We start from the raw sequence: 16,072 nt of genomic DNA, 5'->3' as shown, positions 1-16,072 counted from the left end.
TATTCTCATATTGGTCTCTATATGTCTGTGTGGTAGTCAGAAAAATACTTAATATTCATCAAAACCAACAGCTTAGTAATTCACAGTTATATTGACTTTTTTTTTCAATAATGGCTACTTGACTTAAATGAGCTCACTAGATACTCTTAGTATATTCACCAGAGTATAAACATGTGCCTTTATCCATAACTAAATGTTAATGTTTAAACTTAATTTTGTTGAGCTCAATATAAAATATTTTTTGCCTTTAAATCAACTACATGTAGATTTTTTTGTAATAAGATGAAAGAATAAAAACTTATTCAAAATAGTATAGAGTCTTCATTAAGACTACTGGCTCTGTAGTTACATTGTTTAGATACGAATCCCAGTTCTGCCTCTCTCAATACCTGGGAATTCTAGGGCAAGTTATTTGACTTTCTGTCTAATTCCTATTCTAAAACAGGAGTGGTAATACCATCTAACTCATAGGGTGTTGTGAGGCTCAATAATTGAATATATGTAAAATTTTCAGAACAGTGGTTGGCTCATTTTAGTATTCAATAAATTTTAGCTATTAATATAAGGATTACATAAATTGTCTCACTCTTCAGCCCACAGATGGCTACTAGCTCAGATAAATTGCTGATGAATTTAAGGACGTATATTAGGGGGCCATCCTGGTAGCAGACAAAATTTTATTCCTCACAGTAAAGCCTGCTTTGCTGGCACCCATGTAGAGTTGTTACAACTAACGTCATATTATTATGAATTATACAAATAATCAAATTAAATGATCTCTAAAAACAAAAGGGAAAAGTTTCAGCTGACAATAGAGCAAGTAAATGTATCTATAAAAGTCATTTCTATCAACTGATTTCATTGTTTTAATAATATTGGACAATTTTCACTTTTACATTAGAATAATTAGACATATGAAGGCTCTTGGGTTAAAGTATCTATACTTGGATATAAATGATTTTTTTTAAAACAAGAAAATGGACTACTGGGAGAAGGATGTTTATATATACTTTTGTGTTTTATTTATTCTTAGGACTACAGTGTGTAATTGGCAATGCTTTAGGGTAAAATATTATTACCTTTTTGCAGAGAGTCTCAGAGATGCAAATTGTCTGTTTGGGACTGCTTCTTTTCAGCGTGACCTGGGCAGCATCAGTAAGCATTTAAAATTCAGTTATGCATCATATTATCTTCTGTCTCTTTATTTTTCTAAGCAAATGTTTTGTTTTGTTTTTTTAATTAGTAACCCTTACCTTCCTCAGCTGCAATAAAGTACCAAACAAAAAGAAAGCATCCAGCACTTGACACAAATGTCTATCACCAAGGAGTACCTCAAGAAATGTGTGCTGAATTATAAGATGTCAACATGTGGCCTTTTAGGAAATGCCAAAAAGAGTATTTTTGAGAAAACTAATAGCCAGCCACAGTGTTTCAAATCAGCTAATGTTAATGAGTAAATGCTCAGAGACCCAAATTATAACACATCTAAAGAACTTCTCGATATTTTACTAAAAACTGAAAAAAATTTGACTTGACTGTTTTAAGGCTGACCGAATAGATTTTGTAAATACAGTGGCAATGGAAAGAAACCAGACCTTTTCTGTAATTCTTGTAAACAGCCCCCCCCAACACTGAAATCCTGCTAATGATTTTCTCTTCATCAGCAAGGCTAAAGATGGGAAGAAGGACCCCTAAGCCTAACATAAATTGAGCTGCAATTTCTTTTTGTGTCTTTTCTTCCCTCTGATTCCCCTGGATGAGTACTCAAGATGTGACTAAATTATCTTGTGAAAATGCTGAGTGTTACCGATATTTTCTGCAGTGCAGACACAGTGCTAATTAGATAATGTCTGAAAAGCATCCTAGCTTTTCAGAACAACAATTTCAGTTGGAGAGCATGGAAACAAGTAGTCATTCTGTTGCCAGAAGTACTTAAATAGGGATGCCTGGGTGGCTCAGTCGGTTAAGTGTCTGCCTTCGGCTCAGGTCATGATCCCAGGGTCCTGGGATCGAGTCCCGCATCGGGCTCCCTGCTCCGCGGGGAGCCTGTTTCTCCCTCTGCCTCTGCCTCTCTCTCTCTCTCTCTCTATCTCTCATGAATAAATAAATAAAATCTTTGGAAAAAAAAAAAAAAGAAGTACTTAAATATAGGTCCTGAGCCAGTGAGTGACCAGTTGGGTAATCCAGTGATGAGCATGAACCATGCCATCCAGTGAGGACAGCAGAAGTTGGAGAAAGCATGGCCCCTCTTAGCGTATATCCTTCGACAGTCCTGTGGTGGGCCATACTGCTTAAAATAGACATCTGCCAGGCCCAAATCACACAACTCAGCTCAATCACAACCACAGAGGCATGTGCTTAGGCATGACAGGGGTTGATTGGTTCTGCCGACCCAGCTCAATCCCACCAGCTGAGGATGAATTTATTTTGAGCAACATATTCCAAGGAACAGCTGGAGTGGCATCTTCTGACCATTTCCCAGTAAATGTTATGTCAATATCAATCCAGTGACCACCGGTCAAGAAAAGGTGCCGGCATTCCTCTTTAGAGGGAGACAATGCCTTCTCCATTATAGGGCCACACTCAAACGTGGCAAAACTGCAACGTGGGTGCAGGGGCAGAAGGGAGGGATGCATATTTCAGATGAAAAAGGCTCAGCAAGGACATAGAGACAAAATTTGGAATTATGAGTGGCTAAATGTGATGTTTTCTCCCAGATAGATTCCATTTGAGCAATTACCTAAATTATTTATTAATAGATTGTGGTATCAGAAATTAGAATATATTGAGTCACTTATATCTGTTTTGGAATTATAATCAAAATTCAAACTGTAGGAGAAAAAAAGTTTTCCTCAACCTTCTTTGGGTTCATGGCTCTGTCAGAAAATTAAACTGATTCAACAGATCAACAGGAGAAAAGCATGCAAATGTTATTAAATTTCTACATGTGCATGGGAGCTGTCACAAGAGAATGAAGACCCAAAAAGGTGACCAAAGCAGGAAGCTTTTATACCTTTCAGACAAAGAAACAATAAATTTGTGAAAAATTGATAAGACAAAGGGATTTGGGCTGAAGGTAATCCAACTGGGTCCAGATAGTCCTTAAATTCCTTAATGAGGAAGATTAGGGTTAGTTTAACAAAATTTGTGGATTCCTCCCATGTCTTCTCTGAACTGATGAGAACTGGTCCCCAGTAACAGGAGACTTTGTTTCCTGCCTGTAGGCAGAAAAGGGGGAACTTTTTCTGCATTTACGACTAAATTGCCTTCAGTTCAAGATAATTTTTATGTCAAAGAAATGTATTTTGGAGGTGACATTCTGATTTCCTTCAAACACAAAATTTGGAAGTGGAAGAAAACAAAAGATGGATATGGGGCCATGCAATTCAATTAATATTCATCAACATGCAGTTAGACTACAAAGACTTTATTATAAGTTACTTTGTTGTAAGTTCATGACTTATTATTGCAAACTTTTTTGAGGTGCTCTATACTGCCAAGTATGCTTTTAATTCATAGGTGTGTGTTTTCTATGAGAAGATGCTGAATACCCCAAACCACCGTTTTTTTCTCTTGCTTAGTATCTACCCATCTCATTTTTATGTTTTCTCTTTCCTACAGCCCCATATGCAGAATTATTTTCACTGTTTTGAGGGTTTTGAGAAATGAGGCAGTGATCTAAATTTACATGCATAAGAGAATTAAAAAAACCAGTGTTAAAAAAAAGTCCATAATGGATGGAATTATAAAATATGCCTTGAAGGTACTTAATGTAAACTTCAGAAACATTTCCTCTTATTATTAAATATGTTTTTTTGGCAGAGAGCAGGCCATTTAGAATTTTATTATTTTAAACCTGGGACTTCGAGACAAAGGATTTGGTTAAAATATCTCCTTTACTTCTACAACTTCTACCGGCTGTTTAAGTGTAGGTAATTTTATTTCTTCTACTGGCTATCTCACAGGGGAATCAGATGAGATTAGGTATACAAAGGCAGTTTACAAACTGTAAAGTGCTATGTAAATATAAGGTGTTATTAACAAACTATTTTGTTTCTAGGATTTAATGGAATGTTAGGCCTTGGAGCCAAGCCAATAGGGCACTTTTACTAAAGTTTTGAGTTTATTTCTAAGACAAATTTATCAGTCAGGGTCCAGTCAGGAAAATAAAATAAAAATAAAATAAAACTCTCATGACAGGGAGTTCAGTAGAGGGATTTTATTTGGAGAATTGTTATAAAGTATAGGACAAACAGAAAGCAAATCATGGGTAGTGAGACAACCCAAAGATTAAAATTACTACCACTCCTTGGGCTGAAGAAACAAGGAAGGAGGTGGTGTTCTCAGTGCCCTGAGTGGGAGGAGGGGCCCCAGCAGAGGCAGGACCACAAAAGAGATGTGTCCAATCCCAGAGATGCAGCCCCAAACAGAGAAAGCAGGAAAAGACATACCTTGGCTGCTCTCTCCTTCTACCTTCCAACCTCAGGCTAGGCCTCCCGTAGGCCAAACCCGGACTGAAGCCAGATGGCAAAGTTGCTTGGGAAATGTAGTTTGTAGAGGTCATTCCTGAGAGAACAGAAGTACAATATCTGAAAGTATAATTTCCTGTATTTTATTGTAGAAAAATACAGAACGTTAAGGTTTATTCAGGAAGACTGCTGTCTGGGTGGATAAGACCTTTTTATTTCACCTTTCCCTTGAGGGCTTCTGTCTCTTCTACGACGGAAATACCACCATGATGCCTGTTTCCACTTTAGCACATGCATTTAAACACAAACCAGTCCCACCCATTGGTTCCTTTTCCCAAATCTGAGATACCCAGGAGTTTCAAAAATGAATAAGAAAATTAAAATACTGGGAATATTGTTATGTCTGCTCTTCCACAGCAAGCTTGCTCCAAAATTCTCAGGTTTTCTTCTGCATGCTCTCCTGTGACACCAAAAGCCTGGAATACACTGCCTGGATCTATTCCTTCCTAGTTTCTGGCCTTTCTCCACCTCAATAGCTACCTCTCACCCCAGGTACTCTCAAGATCTTTGGACATGTCTATGTCAAATCACAAGGAAGTATTTGTCCTGATCTGTAGGCCACTCCATTTTCCTTTCCCAGACAGAAATCTCTGCTCAGGTGACTGGCAACAACGAAGTCCCATCCTTGGATGTGGTCCTACCCCTTATGTACATGGCTATTGTTTTACTTTTGCTGGACCACCAGCAGCAGCATCTCTTTGCTCGCATAGCAATCACTAAGCTTATGCAATCTATGCACACATATACTCCACATCACTGGACTCTGATTTTGGTTCACTGATACTAAACAACTCCCAGTGTGCCAGTGAAAACTTATTTTTCAGTTGATAACAGCAACATCCACGCTTCTGCATCTGGAGTGACACCCCTCCCCTACTGACAATTCTCCTGTGCTTGAGTATGGTTCTAATGGGGATGGCATTGTCTCCCTCTGGTGGAGGAATGCTGGCACCCTCTTTTGTAAGACTAAAACAAATATTAATGTAATGTATCCATCTTCTTTGGTTGGAATGATTTTTCACATTGCATAATACAACCCAGTAAGAGAAAAAATAAATGGGACATTTATTGTTGGCAGGAATGGATGAAAGAATGAATGTTTGGTGAAGTTTTATTTCTTGTTTCCTTCCAGACATTTCAGCCACAGACTGAGAAAACTAAGGAAGACTGTGTGGAAGAACAGAGGGTAAACAGAATTATTCTTCTCAAATAAATCTATTTCAACTCTGCAAAGAAAAAAAAAAAACTCATGAGAGGAAATTTTTAACTGTTAAAATATTCCTGTGCGCTTAGAATGGAATTGCAAAATTACACAACATAATTTTGGCACTTAATTCAGACAATATTTGATAGAAAAAAGAAACATTCTGAATGGAGATTTGTATCTCTTCACTGTGATTTCTTTCTTCAGAGGGAGAAGTGAGTAAAAATCCTGGCGTATTATTAGCGAACTATTTTCCCACACATGTACATGAGAACAAAACAACAAATAGGGGAGTAAACAAAGGGAAGGGAGTTAACCAATCTTAATGTGGAATTCTGTTTACATGGAGTTAGTTTTCCATATGCATGCAGAAAGTTAAACAAGTATCCTCAGCTTTTCATGTCACCAAATTGCAGCCTACCATGGTTTCTCCTGGCAGTCTCAGAAAATTCTGTTCTAGAACCTAACAATCTTCTGTTCTTTACCTCAGCTGAAAATTACAAAGGCAAAAAGGGCAAATGTTAGAGTTTGAATGTTCACGCTGTGAGTCTTTCCAATTTGACATCAGACATGAATATTGTAAAATCTGCATTTCTCCTAATCCTTACAGCCCCTCCTACCTGAAAATATTTCCACATGCTCCATTTCCATTGAAACTGGTAATAAAATTAATACACCCTGGGAGAGAGAGCCGTTGATAGCCATCCTTGGAGAAAACAGATTCACAGACATGTAGAAAAGAAAGGGACAAGGTTTATCTTTAGGAGCTGGCTGACAGGCACTCTCCTGTGGTTATTAAGAAGCACCACCATTTGTCAGAGGCAGAATTTGACTTCCCTTAAGTTAAAGAATATCTCATACAATAAAAAAGAGAGCCAGACAACATAATAAGATATAAACACATCTTAATACAATGTTATGTTTTTGTAGATAACGTACAAAGGCCACCATGAGAAACATGGGTATTATATTTTTAAGTATGTTTACACATCATCTGGGAGGAAAAATCAAACTGACATAAAGGTAAGCTGAATTTCTGAGTGAAGATCCCTATCATGAGCCAAACTCTGGACTAACCCTAGGGGAAACTGTAGAGGAGACAACTTTACTTTTGATTACTCTGGGTTTCTGTCTGTGGTGGGTGCCTTTGTCCTTTTCCCATAGTCCCTGGCTCCTTAAACATCTCTGCTGTAGAACTCTGACACAGATGGGCCACCCCACAGCCTGGCCGAAATCCTGCCCTACTTCAGGACCTGCCCCAGCAGGTGTGATACTGGTAGACCCCCGATGCCCGGGCCTTTTTCTTATTGCTTCTGAGTAACGTTTGATCTTTTATAAGGAGGGTTTCTGAACATATTCTATCATAATGGTAAGGATTAGAAGACTAAGAGAAGAAATCATTTTAGCCTAAAGAGTGACATGTTTTAGTGTCCCTTAAATTCATTCCACTGATGACTCCATCTGGGCCAGAATGCTTGGAAGAGAAAGAATAAGGGCCTTGTCCCTGAAATAGGACAATAATTCTTTTCATTCAGCCCCTTTTTGCAGATTCATTGGCCAAAGAGCTGGAAACAGCTTAAAATGCCATCAGCAAAAGAACTATTTACTTTTTTCCAAATCTGGCTTCATTTCCCATGAAAGTGGTAGTTCTCTTCAGAATGTTATTTTGTTCTGCTCACTATTCTTTAGATGGCATCTCTAAGACTAACTAACTGCCTGTTAAACTAATTTGTTACATTGAGTAAGTTAAAACTTATTTGTTGTAATAAATATATGTTGAGCTCTTCCTATTGTGCAAGATACTATGTGAGATAAAATGATTGAGAAAACTTAATTCTTTCTCTCCAGGAACTTAGAGTTAGAAAAAAAAAAATGACTTATAAAAGTCATTATAAAACTCAAGACAGAAATGTGCAAAGTGCTGTGGGAGTAGTACCCCAAAACTATGATTTTAGGGGTTTAGAGTAGAAAAAAATAGTTTCTAGTCTGGTGTTTAGGGAAAGCTACATAATGGAAATAACTGAGCGGGGCCTTGGAGGAGGAATACAGTTTGAGCAAACAAGTGGATGAGAGAAATTTGAACAAACAAGTGGATGAGAGAGGCCATTCCCCACGAAAAGAATAATATGAACTAGGGCATGGAGATAGAAAGGCAGAGCATAGGAAATCAGACCAGCGAACTGATACAAGGACCACCATGCAATTAGTGATGCAACCAGAAATCATTTAAAATAACAAATACAAAAATGACTGACCATCACATTCCACAGTTTAAAAGTTGTTTCATGTTTTCATCTATAAAAGAACTCTATTCAGTCTTGAACGAAATGCACACAATTCATTAGTATACAAGCTACTGTTTTTAAAGCAGTCGAAGCACCAGAAAGAAAGCAAAATCTCCCACTGCAGAGTAGGGAGAGAAACAAAATTAAAAGGGATTATCCCGATCTACTGATTTGCTAACGCATCTGTTTAACTCAAAAGGCTATATTCACAATGAGCAAATGAATTTTATTTCAAAGGAAAATATAAACGTCTGTGTAAAACTTTCCAGGACTCAATGACTTAAAATAAGTCAAATGTTTAAAATGCTTTTTATTCAGAAATAATTCACTGTAAAGTTTGTTTCTGTTATAGTTTTCCCCACAGGAAAATCTTACCTATTTTCGGAATATTCCTGCCAATATAAAAGATCAGAGAATATCATAACTCCCACAAATAAATAATTTCAAGTTATATCTTAAAGATGCTACAGTTCTAACTTTTACATGCTGTATATTAGCCAGTTTCCTAAGAGTAGAAGGCATTTCCATAAGTTATTCTTAATCTTGAGGTTCCAGTATGAGCTGATTCACAATTTCCCCATTGCTTCCAATAGTAAGATACATGTATGAAAGCAAGCAGTCCGCCAAGTAAAATGGTATACTTATTTGCAGACAAAAGAAAGAGAGAAAAAGGAAGTCCAAGCAAAATACATTTCGGATAGCATAGTCAGAGGGGCCACAAGCTCACGGAATCCTCCCAGAGGGTGACACTCAGGTAGTACATAGATAGAAGGGTCCAGAATTAGTCCATCCCTATCTGCCACCACAACGTCTAGGGAGGGACAAAGCCTGAGAAAATAGCTGTGCATCCAATAATCAAATGACTATCACTCCTATCACTCACAATAGGTAGGAAAGCAAACAGCCATTTGATAAAGTTCTGTATGAAATGATAGTTACCATTATTTATATAGACATTGTTCTAGATACACAGACACTGTTCTAGATACTTTACACACATTATAACATTTAATAAAATCATTTAATTCTCCCAACAATCCTGAAAGGTAGCTATCATTTTACTTATTTTACGACTAGGAAAGCTGAGCCACAGAAAAGTAAAATAAGGTTTCTAAGATCACACAGCTCATCAACGGCAGGGTTGGGCAACTGACTCTAATACCCACGCTCTTTCCGTAGTACACCTACTTTCAACGAGCACTTGGCTGAGGTAACAAGAAAGACCATTTGGCACCTCCTGCCTGCTGTTTGGCTAAATGTGATTCCCCATTATCCTGGCTCCCTGAATGTGGGCTTTCCATCTCCTTTACCTTCCCTACACACTTGCCTGTGAGTGCAAGCTTCCAGCTGTCTACACTTTTTTCCTCCATCTGGGAGCACTCATGTATTTGCACATATTTAATTAATACATCCAAGAAAATGTCCACATGCTCAATAGGAGCCAACAGACTGAAGCGGTGGCCAAAAAAGACAGGAGAAAATTAAGCTGTATTAGTAAAAACAGGGCTGTGGCCAGGGCAAGGAAGCTACCAGATGCTGTGTGCTCAGGACTGCCCAGGCTACATCAGAGTCTGGGGCCATTTGGGACCCCACAGGGTAAAGGAGATCCGTAGTCAGACGACAGCCCCAAACATGGTGACCTAATAAAAGAGAACTGCAAGTGTCAACTTGGAGAAGAGAAAGCATCCAGTGAGTTTAGGGGAAATCTTAACTTTTCCAAATATTAGGTTGCAAATGAAAGAGGAAATAACCTTAGTAATTGTTGCATCAGTTACTAGGTGCAGGTTAAAAAAAAAAAAAAACTTAAAAAAATAGAACATAATGAAAATTAGATTATAAATGAAAAGATCTCACATAAAACATAACAAGCAATTAGCCTGTAAAGTGTTCAAGGAGGGAACAGCTGACCATAGGTCATGAAACTGGGAAGGACTTGTCCTGGGTGACCCCGTGAGGCTGTGATACCTAACCCTGTCTCTAACTAGGTATTGCTTTTCAAGCTCAGGTGCTACATCCTCACAGCATCAATCTGTCCAATATTAAAGACGTTCTTTTTCTCTTGTCTTCATTTTTGCAGATCAATATTCCAGTCCATTTTAGTTATTAATCATCTTCTATTTGGACACCAATAGAAGGTTTTTTTTTCTTTGTAATGTTTTTCTCTGGCATAATCCAAACCCAAGTGATTACATCTCAGTCTTGGACACTGCAACATCCTCCTAACTGTTCTTTCTTACCACTATTCTTCCTAAACTGTTGATTTTTATTTTGTTGATCCCTTGCTCATAAACCTTCACTAGCTCTTCATCCTTTGCAAAATAAAACCAAATTCTTGACCCTCGAGTTTCAGGTCTACAGCTCTCCAGCACTCTGTATGTCTGTGAGAACCCCAATTAGATATGAGGTCCCTGCCCCACCACTCCACGCCCCCTTCTATGCCCCTGCAGGACTATTGCCTCTATCATCCCATGAGTCATCAGGTATTGCTTAGTACATGTGGCATACAGCCCAATTTCCTACATGTCCCCATCCCTCAATTAATACCTCTTATTTTCATTTCATATTACTCACCAGTTCATATTACTGACCAGGCTTATGTCATGGTGTTGTCAATTTTATCTCACCCTACAATTTGGAAGTGGAGAGAAAGTATGTTATTTATTTTGTCTATAATTGTTCTGTTGCTCAAGCGCTCCTACCTGTGGGTTAATGTGAGGGAAGAGAGAGTGTGCAGAAATTAATTTAAAATCAGCCTGTTTAAACTTAAGTTTATCAAATCATTGTAATAGTTCTTTAAGTAAGTCCTTTAGTCTCTTTTGGGTAAAAACACTCAGATCCCCTCTCTCCTCTCTCTCTAAGATGGCATACAGGCACATGAGGCAATGGGGTATGGCTTATACCATCCACTACATATGATACACCATATGTACAAACATGGCTTCCACCACAGTGGAGGGGAAGATGTGGAATCCTCAGACATGCATGGGCAATGTTGCTTGACCACTTGCATGCTATCCACCCTGCTTGTATCCGAAGATGAAGTCTCTGGTTACCATAGCTTAAGATCAGCCCAGTACAGTCTTGGTTGGGGCCCAGTGGTGCATCAGTCTCTCTTGGCTCTCATAGACAATTTAGACCCCTCTGTGTTTGAGTATGACTCACATTTGTCCATAGTGTATATGTTCCGTCTATGTGGCTCTTTTAAGAGCCACCCCACAACCCTCCACAGTGATACCTTCTGGAAAGTTCCTGACCAGACTCTCAGACACTTTCATATCTACCCTGTGCCACACAAATACTGTGAGTGGCATGGGCAAAGTTGCTGTCAACCCCTTTTTCTTTTTGACCCCATTGTTCTGCCAAGCTTATTGCAACTTGGCTGCACCTCAGGTTGGCAAAGTACAGCCTATGAAGCAGCCTCTTTACAGACTACCCCCCCACCAAAAGGACAAATTGAGATACATGTATAAACACTACTTTCCTTCTTCACTTTCTCTTTTGCATCCCATTATCACTTGAGGACTGTCTTTATCTAGATCTCCATTACTTAAACTTTATGACCTAGAACTGTAGTTCTCAAATATAGTCTACAGACCAGCAGCTATCAACATCAGCTGGGAAATGTTATTAAATGCAAACACTAGAGCCCCATCCCAGATCTACTGGATCAGAAACTCTGGCCATTGGTTCCAACAATTTTTATTTTTTCAAGCCTTCCAAATGGTTCTGATAAATGCTAAATTTGGGAACTATTGATCTAAACTATCAAATTTGGTTTATTACATGACAAACAGGGAAGAAAAGAAAATTAGTGAATCCTTTTTCTGACAATAGCTGGGTTTGCAACACTTGCTGCAAATCCTTTGTTTGAATGTCAGAAGCTGAGTATTACCTAGATTAATCTATTTGTCCATTTTCTGAAAACAGGGGACAAAAAGAAGAAATGAAAAGAAAAAGAAAATTTTCCTCTAGGCAGATGAATACCTCTGAAGACCAGGGCAAGAACACACACACACATACACACACAGAAAGGGAGAGAGAGAGAGAATAATTATTTTTTAAACTATGAACTCCATTTCACTTGCAATGACTTACACAAGATGAGGACAGCATTTTTTTTTTTTTGCTGAAAATATTACTATTATCAATTTGCATTTAAACATCTTATTGTTTGGTGTGGTACTCACAAAAATTTTAATAGTGAACTTTCCACTTTTAGTCCAAATATTTGTCTTTGTCTCAACAACAAATAATGTTGTCATTGAGATTTTAACCATGATTTCAATATCTTTTATTTTAGCAATTATGTTTCTATGTTTAGGAAGGACCACTCTTGAATCATATGCTCCTTAAATTCAGGTCCTCCTTCAAAATTGGGCCCTAATCTACATTTCCAAATTTATTTCTTATTCACTTCTTTAGGATTTCTCTATTCAAACCACAAAGTTTTATTCATATTATCTTTCAAATGTTTCCTGTTTCCAGACATTTGAATATGCCACTTTTTCTTAAAATATCCTCTCTATTTTCCTATCACATATCTGGACCCTACCCATCCTTCAAACCTTTTTCATTCTTTATCCATGAAACTTGCTTTGACCATTCCAAATTTATCTCTACCAGCAAACTTCTATTGAGTTAATAGTCTTTCTCTTAAGCATCTGGTGGGTAATTGTTTTTAAATTGATTGGGAATTATTAATTTTTTAAAATGTAACATAAAATAATACTTTATGTTGAAAATTACACTTTAGCAGGAAGAAAAAAACAAAGACAATATTGCTCTTCAAAATCCTGGTAAGAGAAGAAATCAAGAACCAGCACCTAAAGAAAACATTGCCCAGGAAAGAGAGAAAAACTTGTCCATTCTTGGAGCCAATGAAAATAACCAAAGTAGCAAAACCCAAACTCTTTTTGAAAACAGACAGATAACAAATGAAGATGATAGTATTAATAACAAAGGAAATGCCCACAGTGACCTAAAGATGTCCATTTATCCTGAATCCACTGGGAATAACGGGGCTGAGGATGGAGACAATGCTATCAACAAACTACGTGACCAAGAAGAATATGGTACAGCTCTCATCAGAAATAATATGCAACATATAATGGAGCCAAGGACTCTGCCTGAACTCTTGGTAGAAGAAAACAAAGAGAAGAAACCCAGGAACGTTCTAAGCAAAATTCCAGCAAGTGTGAACTATGTTAAAGTCCCCTCAAAAGATAGGAAGAATTATCAAAGAGATCCCCAAGCCCAGAATAGTCCAGTTAAAAGCAAAAGCACCTACCATACGCAACCCAACATTGGCTATCCAAAACAGCTCCCCAAAGTCAAAAAAATCCCCAGTGATTTTGAAGGCAGTGGTTACCCAGATCTTCCAGAAAGGGGCGACAATGATATCTCTCCTTTCAGTGGAGATGGTCAACCTTTTAAGGACATTTCTGGTAAAGGAGAACCTATTGGTCCTGACCTAAAAGGTGCAGATATTCAAACAGAGTTTTCCGGCCCAAGTGAAACTGGTACTATCGGTCCTGATGCAAGAGGGCCAGGTTATAATGAGATCCCAGAAAAAGAAGAAGGTGGCAGAAGTACCATCGGAACCAGGGATGAAAATAGAAAAGGGGCAAGCGCTGCTGATGTAAGTCTAGTGGAGGGCAGCAATGGTATCATAGGTAGCACCAACTTTAAGGAACTCCCTGGAAAAGAAGGAAACAGAGTAGATACCAACAGCCAAAATGCTCACCAAGGGAAAGTAGAATTTCATTACCCTCATCCACCCTCAAAACAGAAAAAGAAAGAAGGCAGTAGTGATGTTGCTGAAAGTGCTAATTATAATGAAATTCCAAAAAATGGCAAAGGTAGTAGCCGAAAAGATATGGAGCCTTCTAACCGGAATCAAGTAATCTCAACTGAAAAACAAAGATTTCCCAGTAAGGGCAAAAGTCGGGGCCGGCTCTCTCCTTCTCATGATCTTGATAATGAAATTAAAAATGAAATAGGTTCCCATAATGGCCTCAATAATGAGGAGACTATAATAACACCGAGCAGAAAAAATCATTATGTACCCCACAGACACAATTCTACACGGAATAAGGGTGTGCCACAAAGGAAAGGCTCCTGGGGTTACAGAAAACCCCACTCCAGGAGAAGGTTTAGCCCCTCTAGGAAGCATGACAGCAGTGAATCATCTGACAGTGGCAGTTCCAGTGAGAGTGATGGAGATTAGCCCACTAGAAATTCCCAGCGGGATAAAGCTTCAGATATCTAGTCATCTGTAACCTAACAGGAAAGGAGAGCCATCTGAGAGCAGACCAGATGAGAAAGGGCAGAGCAGAGAATTGAGTAAGCCAAGAAAACTGGCCTCCTGGGGAGATTTGTTGCTCTCGTGATGGTCACAGTGTGAGGTTCTATTCAAAGTCATGATGCTTTTTTTCAAGAAGAAAAATTAATTAAGGTTATGTGGAATAGGTAACATTTGAATAGATGTCATTTAAAACTAGTTTGTGAGTGTCACAAAAGCCTTCGTTTGTTGTTTGCTTTATAGATATGAAAAGCAACAATATCGCTCATATGATAATCTGTAATTAAATCATCCATTAGAAAGTCTGTTGTCCGTGGTGCTTTATTTCAGAGGCAACAAGATTAGTTCTGCCTCTGGCAAAGGCGGTGTTATGAAGTTTATCTGTTGAAGAGAGCTTAACCGCATTCCCTCATCCCACTGCGCTTCAGCCGACATTTCCTTCTTCTTCTGACCTCCCTGTTTTCTAATGGAGATATCCTGCTTCCTATCTTTCTACACTCCCTTCCTGTGTTGCACATTATAACTTCCTATAAGGCAAGTTTTATTCCTGGAACAAATTTCCATGTTATTACTTTTATTAGTTCTGCCTCCTTCTAGACAAAGAAGGGAATGGGATGAAGGGAGGAACGGGGATAATTTGAGAAGGAGAAGCACAAGTGCAAAGACAAAACCAAACTTACTTTGGCAGATGGTATTCATTGGCTGATCCCAAATCACTTCCAGTTTCTTTCTTTTTCCCAATCTTTCATATAGATGCTTTCCCAGCTAATGGCCTTAGGACACTGTTCTGGAAATTAGACCCAAGCTGCCTGGTAACAGAGGGGAGTGAAATTCTGGAAGGCTTTTGCTCTTCCTGGTAAGAAAAGCTTTTACAGCTAGTACCATGCTTCCTCCTTTCTTACCCTAGTCTTCTTTGCTCGACATTAACATGGTGCTCGAGGGTGCAGCAGTCATTTTGTAACCATGAAGAAAAGGTGACAGGTAACAGAAAATATACATTTTGGTCTCTGCCCCTGGTTCCTGGCATAGAACTCTGAAAACCCTTATAATTTCCTAGTGATAAGAGCACTAGGAACATCTTTTGTTCTAATATTTGGTCTTTGACCCTGGTTCCTGACACAGAGCTCCTAAATGCCTTGGAATCTCCTGGGTCTTTTGTTCTAATGAGGTGACTCTTGGTGGGCTCCTAGATGGGGGCTGGTCATGAGATAGGCCAGATTAAAAGCTTGAAATTTTCAGTCCTATGCCCCCATTCTCCAGAGAGGGAGGAGGGGCTGGAAATGGAGTTAATAGTTAATTATGCCTATGTGATGAAGCCTCCACAAATACCTCAGACGTCTGGTGTTCAGAGAGCTCTCAGGTTGGCGAACACTTGGAGGTGACAGGAGATAGCCTACTTGGAGAGGGCATGGAAGCTCTGAGCCTCTTCCCACATACCTTACCCTTCACATGTCTTCCATCCGGATGTTCATCGGTATCCTTTATCATATCTTTTTACAGTAAGCTGGCAAACAGAGAGTAAACTGTTTTCTTGAATGCTGGGAGCTCCTCTAGCAGATTAACCGAACCCAAGGAGGGGTTTGTGGGAAACTCTGATTTATAGCCAATAGGTCAGAATCATAGGTGACAACCTGGACATACAATTGGCATCTGAATTGGGGAAGAGGGCAGTCTTATGGAACTGAGGCCTTAACCCGTGGGATCTGATGCTATCTCTGGGTAGATAGTGTCAAAATTAAGATAAATTGTAGGA

At 38.7% G+C, this 16,072-nt stretch overlaps 1 protein-coding gene across 1 annotated transcript; it reads left to right on the top strand.

Moving 5' to 3' along the window:
• Positions 1-1,101: 1,101 nt before the first annotated feature.
• On the top strand, positions 1,102-14,250 carry MEPE (matrix extracellular phosphoglycoprotein). The gene is made up of 4 exons (XM_035004552.1): positions 1,102-1,155; positions 5,662-5,715; positions 6,664-6,756; positions 12,772-14,250. Exons 1-4 carry the CDS (start codon positions 1,102-1,104, stop codon positions 14,242-14,244), a joined length of 1,674 nt encoding a protein of 557 aa, XP_034860443.1. The 3' UTR covers positions 14,245-14,250.
• Positions 14,251-16,072: the final 1,822 nt, after the last annotated feature.

This window comes from Mirounga leonina, unplaced genomic scaffold (assembly GCF_011800145.1).
Source record: "Mirounga leonina isolate KUSES-001 unplaced genomic scaffold, KU_Mleo_1.0 Mir_129, whole genome shotgun sequence".
NCBI lineage: Eukaryota > Metazoa > Chordata > Mammalia > Carnivora > Phocidae > Mirounga > Mirounga leonina.
The sequence above is the reverse complement of the archived record's forward strand: the minus strand, read 5'-3'. Positions and strand labels throughout refer to the sequence as shown.

Excerpts from the sequence above, each read along its gene's own strand:
- MEPE (XM_035004552.1), top strand. The coding sequence starts at position 1,102 with ATGCAAATTGTCTGTTTGGGACTGCTTCTTTTCAGCGTGACCTGGGCA. Across the intron at positions 5,716-6,663 it reads ACTGTGTGGAAGAACAGAGG|ATAACGTACAAAGGCCACCA; the intron begins GTAAACAGAATT and ends ATGTTTTTGTAG. Across the intron at positions 6,757-12,771 it reads AAAATCAAACTGACATAAAG|CAGGAAGAAAAAAACAAAGA; the intron begins GTAAGCTGAATT and ends ATTACACTTTAG.